The 9,985-nt window shown below is 36.7% G+C and overlaps 1 protein-coding gene across 1 annotated transcript in view; it reads right to left on the reverse strand.

The window, feature by feature from the left end:
* LOC138179967 (phosphatase and actin regulator 2) overlaps window positions 1-5,166 on the reverse strand; it is a 374,817-nt gene extending 369,651 nt beyond the window's left edge. The window contains exon 1 of the mRNA XM_069113276.1: window positions 4,721-5,166. Coding sequence (XP_068969377.1) covers window positions 4,721-4,769 — 49 coding nt within the window. The 5' untranslated portion in view covers window positions 4,770-5,166. The remainder of the gene's footprint in view (window positions 1-4,720) is intronic.
* Between the last annotated feature and the right edge of the window lie 4,819 nt (window positions 5,167-9,985).

A 9,985-nucleotide genomic window follows, 5' to 3' on the forward strand; every position in this document is an offset into this window, starting at 1 on the left:
TCAGGGAAATTGTATTGATCCATCCTATTTTAAAGATAGAATAAATTATGATTAAAATATGTAGCCATAAAGGTGGCCATTTTGAAAAAAATAAATAGAACGACACTTAATTCCCAGTCCATTAGTCTGCCAAGTATTGAAACATTGAAACGAGACTAATACAAAATGGGTTAATGATATTCGGTGACGTGTGAATAGTAAGTGAATTATGCAATTTTTGAAGAAATCTCTAAAATATCTGACAATATTTTAAAGTACAATGTCAGGAAAAGGATTTTATCTTCGGGTGCGAAAGTTTCTACAAATGGTAGAAAACGAAGCATTCGTTAACAAACAAAACATTTACGCTTTACTAGTTACGTTATTCTTAATTCGATTGCAAATAGTGATATCTGTATGTATGTTTTAAAATTTAACGCTTATTTTCTCTCGTATTTGCGTGTACTATCTCTTTGTAATTTAACGGGTAATAGGGTAAAAGCCTAATCTTACAAATTAACTTATATATTACGATTTTGCTTTAAAATCATTATTATCCACTATGATTAAGTTACGATTATAGCTGGGAGTTTAACATAAAAGCAATTCCACCTAGAGAGTTTCTTGTATTTTATTTATCTTCGATATTCGGGTCAATATCTTACGATTAATTAAAAATAGTATTATTACGTTCGATGAGCATCGGATACGAATAAATTGAATCAAACGGCGGAAAACTAATTTTTATTCGTCAACCTTCTCCAGTTGACTATCGAATTTATAAGAATTACAATTTATAATATTGAATTTCAAATATGAAGACGAAGTTTTCTGTTATTTTTCCGACCCCGAATCGTTCTGTAAATTTCTCTGCATTTACCTGGTCCGCTTATCTATGGTTAGACAGAGTTCCGAAATTCCAATTAAAACCTGAAGCGCTTGAAGTGTCTTCTCACATTCCAATAAAAACTGACATACATATTACCATAAATTCGCGAGAACACTGGATTTCAAGAGAAGGAAGCTGTGTCTCTTCCAGCTTGCAAATCTAACATCATTCGCGTGTAACGTATCTTCATGTTCCAGGAAATAAAGGCTGACAAGAAATCCTTTATTCTAGTTTTTAGGTTCATGCTTTTATTGAAAACCCTAAAATGCTAAGTGCAATAGATTGACATTTTTTAAATCAATTCTCCAAATTAATAATTAACAATGGCTTTCAAATAATTTGACAATAATTTTTCAATTTATCGAGTTGTGAAAATTTGTACTTCTTGCATAATTATTTCTGGTAAGTTTAATAGCGATTTTAATTTTCATAACTTAATCATTTACGTTATATCTTTTTATTTTATCGAATTTTCAGAGATACCTTTGAAATTATCGAGTCCAAAAACTTTTATTGAATCAAATCGTCCTATTTTGTCAGCTATTAAATTTAATATCTTACAATTGCAAGTACCAGATGTAAGTTCCTAATAAAGAGACTGACTATATATATATAACTTTATGATTTAGCTAACGCCAAATCGCCAATTAACAACTATCCCAATTATCATCACCTCTCAGACACGCATAAATCGCGTGAAATTTGTGTTATTTCACAGCCGAAAGCGCACCGAAACTTCCACAAATCGATGAAACACATGTCTCGTTCGAACTCCAATAACTAAACATCATTCGAACTTTCGAAAACATTTATCCATTCGCGCCTAACTGCACAAAAATTCATTTGCACAAATCTCACGAAAGTTCGTCCTCTCTCATACAGGATCTCATCAGTTTCTCAAACGAATCTCTGGATTTTCTTTTGTTACTTTCCTTAAATAAACTAATTTAATTCACTACAATACATATATATACTACGCCTAACTGGTATTGATCTTTGAATGTAACACATAGACTGTTACGCATTGAATTATATATATTTTGCTGCAATAGACCGAAGTATACCATATCATAACATTTAACTTTTGCAAAATATCACATTATATTTGCGCATTTTTTCTGACAATATTAGCTACATAATTCACGCTATGTTAATTACATTTACTCTATGAAATGTATCTTATTGTAATCGTTATCAACAAATTTAGTAACACGGATCAATCAACGTATTAAGAACGAATCAAAGAATGTAAATTTTGAGGATTCCATTTTAAGAACGGAATATACAGTAAAAAAGCACGTAAAATCTTTACAGCCAAGTTCTTTTACAAGCCACTATATCTTGATGGTTAATAACGCGTTAGGAAGCGAGTAACCTAGCCACGTGACGCAATTGTGGGAGTAGGCGATCGTCGGCGGTGAATTTTCCGTTGCGTAAAACTCTGCAATTAAAAGTCCGCGCAAAAATTGATTACGCAGTCACATCCTCTGCTTATCCCTCAGTAGGTCGTCGGCTTGGAAGACGAGGCGAAGGATGCAGGAAACAGTGTTACGGCAAGCGCATCGCTGCGCACGTTCGCCTCTTAGTGACGTAAATTTTCGTTGCGGTGGAACCTGGATTTTTACCGGAACCGCGGAACGCACGCATCTGGAGCGGAGCGAATTTGGCAGTGCTTCCTCGCGAAGAGGCTGCAACGTGAAACTATAACACGACGAAGAACACCCTCTGCAGCACGTTTCACGATGTATGAATTATTCGTTGTACAAGACAGTTAAAGTTGGAAACTAAAGTTCCGAATTAGTGTTTCAATGATATTGTAATAATTGTCGGAAAATTTGTGGAATAATTTCTGCAACTTTTTAAGTGGATTGTTAATTCTGTACATTTTATCGAGCGTCGTGAAAGATTTTTGTAGCAGGTGTCGAACATTTTATGAAACATATGGATGCGTAACGTAAGAAGAAACTTAAGGAATTATTTTATTTAATCTTATAATAGAAATTATCACATTTCCCAATAACATTATTCCACGTTGCTCGCTGTCTGCTTCTTTTGTTTGTATAACTATGAATTCAGCTTCGTGCATGTAAAATAAACTTTCGCTACGGAGGTTTAATTAAAAAAATGGTGCAGTTAGAACAGAACTTTCTTTCAGGAAATGCCTTCGGATTACATAGTATGTGTATTTTTAAATTATTAGAAAACTACAAATATTTAATTTATGGTCACGATATACTAATATTTGCTCTAGCTGCGATAGAAATCCAACGATTGCTCATTTGGCTTAATTATTTGAGGAACCCGTTACTGTTTCGATCGAGTTAGAATTAGGGCAACCGATGACCCATAAACACAGTTGGCATTAATACCGATAAACTCATTAGAATCGGTGTGACTGGATGTCCGGTTGGACTAATGATGGAAATTCAAGACGTGCTTCAGTGTTGCTGCCTATACATTACGAATACCGAACTGAATCGATGCGGAGAGCATAGCACGAAGATCAATTAAGAAATTATAGAAAAAAAGCCGAAGATACGGCAACGAAAGTTTCACTGGAAAAGTTAGAGAAATAGTTACAAGTTCAAACGGAATTATGAAAAATAAGTACCTTTTAAATATTACTGAATGTATATTTCTTAATTTTTGATTCAGTTCGTATACAACTGATACTGAAAGTTTTATGAATGTTGTAGCAGTTGACTACACGTATGGAAAAAAGAATGGCGAACTTTTACTTCATAATACGGCTTTTATAAATCACAATGACTTTGCTTCCTTGTGTGTAACGCCCTGTACTTTCACTTCGAGAGGTACACATATAACGATTACATACATTGAAACATAAGAATTTAGAACGTTAAAAGTATCAAATATTTTTTGTGAAAGGAAGTAAAAAGTGTTTTAAATGTTCGAGCAGATGCTATAGAATCTTTTTTACATCGTATTAAATCTTTTATTTAAATGATATACATATTTGTTAATTACACATATATAGACACAAATCTCACTGTTTAGCAAATGCAATTCCTCTGAATTATATACTTGTCCCCGGCTTTCTATAATTCCTATGCTTTTAAACAAATGATAGACATTTTACTCACGCAGATAAAAACCTAAAGCGTTATTATGAAATGCAAGCATCGATCTTTTTGTAATAAAACTTCTTTTTATAAAAAGAAAATAGCAAGAAACATCTATGTATAATTATAAATCAGGAAAATAAACGAAGTTCAAAAATTTACATCGCCAAGAATGAATTATCCAATAAAAACTATCCAATATCTATAATCTATAAATCCTCTTTCTTTCTCACTACAAAAATAACACTCTTCAAAAACTACAGCTCTTGACAAAGATAAAAAAATAAATTTATACTTTTTGATTTCTTTACACCTTTCTGCTTAATCAATAATTATCAATCAACAATCATATCATACAAAAAATTCACAATAAAAGACAGTAGAAATGATACTTTCCAAAAGTTTACAAATTATTAAAAAAAAAAGAAATGAAGAAACTAACACTAAATTCACTAGATTTCTTCGCTTAATCAACATTCAACAATCAACATCAATCATATACAACAAATTCATGCGAAACCTATCCATCAAAAGTTCTATAAATCTGTTAACAAAAACAGAATAATTAATGTATCCTAATCACAATACACTCTAATTTCCATATCATTTTCTTAACTGACATTCTTATTTAAAATTTCGTACGAAATAAAATCCTCGAATTTTTTCCAAAGATACTTACCATAAAGCATCATGAAATTAAACTAAATATAACGTGCAACATGAGCGACAACGATAACCACAGACAACGAGATCTCGTAAGGGAACTCACCCTGAGAATAAATCGGGAACTCGCCGTCGCTGTGGCTGTGCGTGAGCATCCCCGTGGAATAAAACTGCCACAGGGCTCTCCTCCGGTTTTCCTCAGACGTGCCAGCGAGGACCTCGTCGTCGTCGGCGTGGTCCAGCAGACTCAACACCTCGGAGAGCGACAGGTTGACGTTGATATCCTCAGCACGACGAACAGTTCGACGGGGCAAACGTAATCGTTCGTACGCACGATACCCGATTTCTTCGTCGGGTTCCACTTTTCCCGCGATCACGCTCGTCTCACCGATGCTCGTCTGGCATCGCGTGAAACTCGCGTTTCCACCGTACACTGGTATTCGATTCACCGCGAATATTGGTTGAACGCACCACCAGCTTGAACTATCGCCGGGCCGATCATCGACTTTCCCTTTCTTTCTGCCTCTCGCTGGCCCGCACACACACACCACCTACGAACGCGGTTTTTTGTTTTCTTTTCTTCTATCCTCCTCAATGATGCTGGCAATAGACGGATCGATTAAGGAACGTGGAACGAGACTCCTCTCGAAGCGAAGAAGAGAGGTCGAGACATCGATTTTGCATGATCTCAGCACTTCGAAGCTTCAGATGACTTGTGCTGAGTTAGTTTTTGGCGAAGCATGTTTCCTCTACCTTCGATGTTGACTCCGTTTCGTGAGACGTATAAGCGTTTGGCGTGTATCCTTTCTTAATAATTGTGTTAATGTATGATAATATTTATAAATGATGACTACAAGAAAAGAAGCACGATAAATTACATTATATCGGATAAGACGTGTTAATGCTCTTTCCATCCTGACATTTGCTTGATACTATAATTATCAGGAGTTAAAATATAGAACTTGACGGGAAAATAATAAAACGTAAAGTATTTAAAAAAATACAAACGTAAGATGGGAAGTAAGCTTCTATTCGTATATTTTACAAAAAATCACTCAAATTCTAAAAAACTATACATTTCTATAAAAAATTACAAATTGATTATTTCGATAATTCCATTGTTAAATTTACCCTGGTACTTCCAATGTTAGATCTGTTTGGATTTTTAAGAACACATTATTTTGCTTTATCGGGCTTTATGAACTGAGAATTGAAATAAGGAAGTGGCGCGATGAGACAGGAACGTGGGCCGCTAAATAATAAGAACAAACGAAGGTTATCTAAATTAGGATACTAAACATCCCCTAAAGAAAAATAAAGCTACAATCCCAATAATGTTGCATGGTGTCAGGCTGTTCTGTTAGTGCGATAGAGCAGACCGCTGCATAAAGCGTTTACTTGGAACGTCGCTATCCAACTACCGCAATCTCTGTAATTCGATAAGCAGTTACTTTATGTAAGCCGTTTTAATCGATCGTAGGACAAGCTACGCTTCTACATTAAAAATGTCACAAAAGCAATTTTTGCATAGTTATATACCTACACTACTGGACATTTCTGTTGGCAAGAGTTCAATAGAAGTTTCTACGAAAAGTTTGCCAATAATGTAACGGGCTATTACTCTTTTAAAATCACTATCGCGGCTGTATTGGTCTATTAGGTCGAAAATTGAAATTAATTCCGAGGGAACTAAGGAAATGGTCGTATTTCGCCGAACTCATTTTTTTAACTTACAAAAATTATATATTGATCGTATTTTGTACAGGTTCGTGATGACTACGAGCTTTTTAATCACTATTTCGAGTTTTCTCTGCTAGAAAAATATCTGAAAATCATTACGGCGATTGTATTGGTTCGTTATTTCGAAGATTTTTATTAATTCTAAAAATATTACTAAACATACAAATATCATTTATCGATCACATTTTATATATTTTTAGATATAATGACGAAGAACGCTTTATGGACTATGTATATTTAACGCTCAACATTTTACTAATCACTGACAAAATTTTAGCTGTTTTTATGCATCATAATCTACCAGAGGCAAGGCTAATTATCTCCCTAATTATCTCTCTTGTTTGATAGAGGTGTGAGAAGGGGGCGGGTAATGTTCAGCGCAGAAGTTGAAGCGTTATAGTGTTTTGTTACGAAATTAAACCTCAGTATCATCACAATATACCGAAACTTCCTTTTCTTAACGCGCGTAATACAATAATTCGGAACACACGAATTATAAGCAGTACAGTTGTTCTACAAATTTGGTACGTTTGTAGTTCTGTTCTACTTGAAATGTGACAAGTTATTATCCAAGAATAATTGCTATCAATCACTTTTGAATTACTTTAATCCTCATTTACTTAAAACAATGTACCACGAAAATGCAAATACTCTTCACATCATTAAGAAACATCCTAATACCTAATTAAGTAGCAAAATGTTTACACACCATTTCCATCGAAAATCTCAACGGCGCTACACAAAAATCGTTTCAGCAAAATTACCCTCGCTTGCCCTCTTCTCATTTACCACCCCTATTTCTCTACCCCTAAAGAAGATGATCCCCTAAATGTAAACTAAAAACTCAGTCAAAAGCATCCACTCACTTTCGTCTCAGTGAAAGCAGATTTGCCTGATGGTGGCAAACAATACAGCTTGGGCATTCTAGAATGAAAAAACAAAGGGAGTAATGTATCGAACTGACATCGCAGGGTGGCGATATTTCCCACGTCGCGTCGCAGTCACGAAGAGCATCAGATGTCGTCATCGAAACGGTCCAGCCGGCGGCGTATCGGTCTGAACAACAAAGCGAAGAGAGAATAAAACAAAACGAGTGAAAAGGAGTAAAGAGCAAAGAGAGAAAAAAGAAGGATGGCTGTCTCTGCGCGTCGCGACGCTCGTCCGTTTCTGCACACGTAAATTTATACCGCGACTATTAATACGTCGGGCCTCGCGGGTTGATCGATCGCTCGAGGGAAAGAGGAAGGGACTGCGAGCAAAGATTGAACCGCGCCTTTGTTGGTGAAGGGCCACGAGTTTTTCCCTTAGATAAATCGAGAGTACTGCTCTGCTAATAACGAGGCCCCACGGCCAAGCTTATCCGTGTCTCCCGGTTCGATTCGCGATCACCGTTACCTTCACTCGTTCGTTACTAGAATTTATTTTCCGTTTGCGATTGGAATCTGCCCGCGCTATCGTTACGTATCCGTGAGAAATTGAAATTGACTCGACCACGCTCGCCGCCGGCAATAAATCGATATTACTATTTCGGCGTGATGAAAAACAGCGGGAATGCGTATCTTTATGTTTCTTTCGTGAAATCCGCGACAGTTGATATATTGGACGTGGAAAACATTCTGTGCCATTAGTTTCGTACTTTAGAACTTTATTCTCTGATACTGGAGCTATCAAAATGGTGAAGGTAGACAATTTATGGTATTTTGTGACGGAATTTTGTTAATCTATAGCGACGTATTTTTGCGAATTTGAATTATTTCTTGTGTAAGATATATTTATATAAAATACGCTAACTTTTCTAAAATATATTTATAACACAGCGATTGGATAACCAAAATGATCACGTAATCTCCAAGAACGAAATGATCTTTTAGATACGTCAATTAAAAAAAGAAAGAATAATCTAAAGTATCGCAGCGTATGTTTTATCAATCTATTCTTTCCTGAGATCAATCAATTTTTAATTTTGTAAATTTATTTCAATATTGTTATCGGTACAAAGTATGCGGCAGAATTTGAATTACATCGTTCGTGATAAATAAGATAAATGATACAGAGAATGTAGGTTCTTGCCAAGAGATACATTTCAATATTTGCTGTATTATTCGTTTATGATAAACGAGGCGAATCATAGGGGAAGTACGAACTCTTTTCAAAAGGCACATTTAAATATTTGCTTGCTAAAAATCGTACGATTCGATAGATTATATAATATCGTAAATGGTGAAAGGAAAAAGCGATATAATGGACCGTATATTAACTGCATGAGTTTGTTCGAGTAAAGATTGAGTGCTGGAATTTATATGGAAGCAGGGAATTGTCTTTAACGACGTAAAATTCCCTTATTGGCTTTCGTCTTTCTTTGTACGCTCCGCAAATACAAAACATATATATTTTCGTGCCAATAATTTCTGCCTTGATCAGTATCTAGTAAATCATAATCGATTATCGCTAATAAATTCAAATTTTTATACCATCTTTCGGTAAAGATTATACGTTTGCAAATTGCTGAACATTATTATCAAACAGTCTGTACTATTTGTACCCGAATCATCACAGGATTATACAGGATCATTCAAAGCAATTAGGAAATATGATATTTGTAGAGCAAACTGAATATCAGATTGCAGATCAAACATCAGCAGCAATACCACTGTGCATACAATTAACACGATATTTCTTTTAAAGTTTGCGTGGTGCAAACATCGCATCAATTCATCAACCTACGTGATACAGGCTATTGTTCACAATTTAATAAAAAGCTTCATATCAGTTCCTAAAATCTCAATTATCCCATTCAGCTAACCAAATCTTGCCTAACTCCCAACGAAACAATCGAAAAGCGAGAACTGAAGAAAGAACTGAAAGTATCCGCAGAGAGAGACCACGTGAAGCATCGAGCTCGACGAAACTGTACGCGAAGTGAACCTTTTCCGGAGGACAATCCGTAAGGACGAAGACAAAGGCTCGCAAAGAGCGGTCGAGTTAAGGGACCCTCTATTTCTCGATCTCTCGACTTCGAGTCGTTCCACGATTCCAAACTTGCAATCCGCACGAGTGAACTTGTCAACATATTTACCACGCACTTAGTCCAGGTTCGCAAGACCAGCTCAGCCTCGTCACCCTTTTCGAGCCAACAATCTTCCTTTCACTTGCAGTGGTTACGCAAAAACCTTCGATCGAGCCACGTCGATCACACCACACGCGATTTCAGATGCACGCGCGCGTCCGATGATTCGCCACGAATCGGAAATTCTGAACGAGATCAAGGCGACGACAGGATGATCCGACGGGAGGCGATCTATAGGATCTACGAGGGCGGAGAATGGGCCGTGCACGCGTGTCACGACGATCGTCAATCGAGTAGGGTCGTGAAGGGTTCGATCACAAAGAAACGTGCGTGGTACGCGCGACGGAGCGGGAAGGACTTTCGTCCAGGACGGGTTCGATGCGCGCACTGGGGATGAGAGAGAGCCAGGGAGCAACCCGGAGAACAGAGAACGCCGACATCCGCGCTCGAGCGACAAAGAGGGTTGGCCAGGCTGTCAGAGCAAGCGAGAGGATAAGGGGGCGGTGCAACAGGGAGAGAGAGAGAAAGAGGAAGGCGAAACGGCGCAAGCTTAAGCCCGCTACC

This window comes from Bombus flavifrons, chromosome 5 (genome assembly GCF_040668555.2).
Source record: "Bombus flavifrons isolate JBK064 chromosome 5, iyBomFlav1_principal, whole genome shotgun sequence".
NCBI classification, from domain to species: domain Eukaryota; kingdom Metazoa; phylum Arthropoda; class Insecta; order Hymenoptera; family Apidae; genus Bombus; species Bombus flavifrons.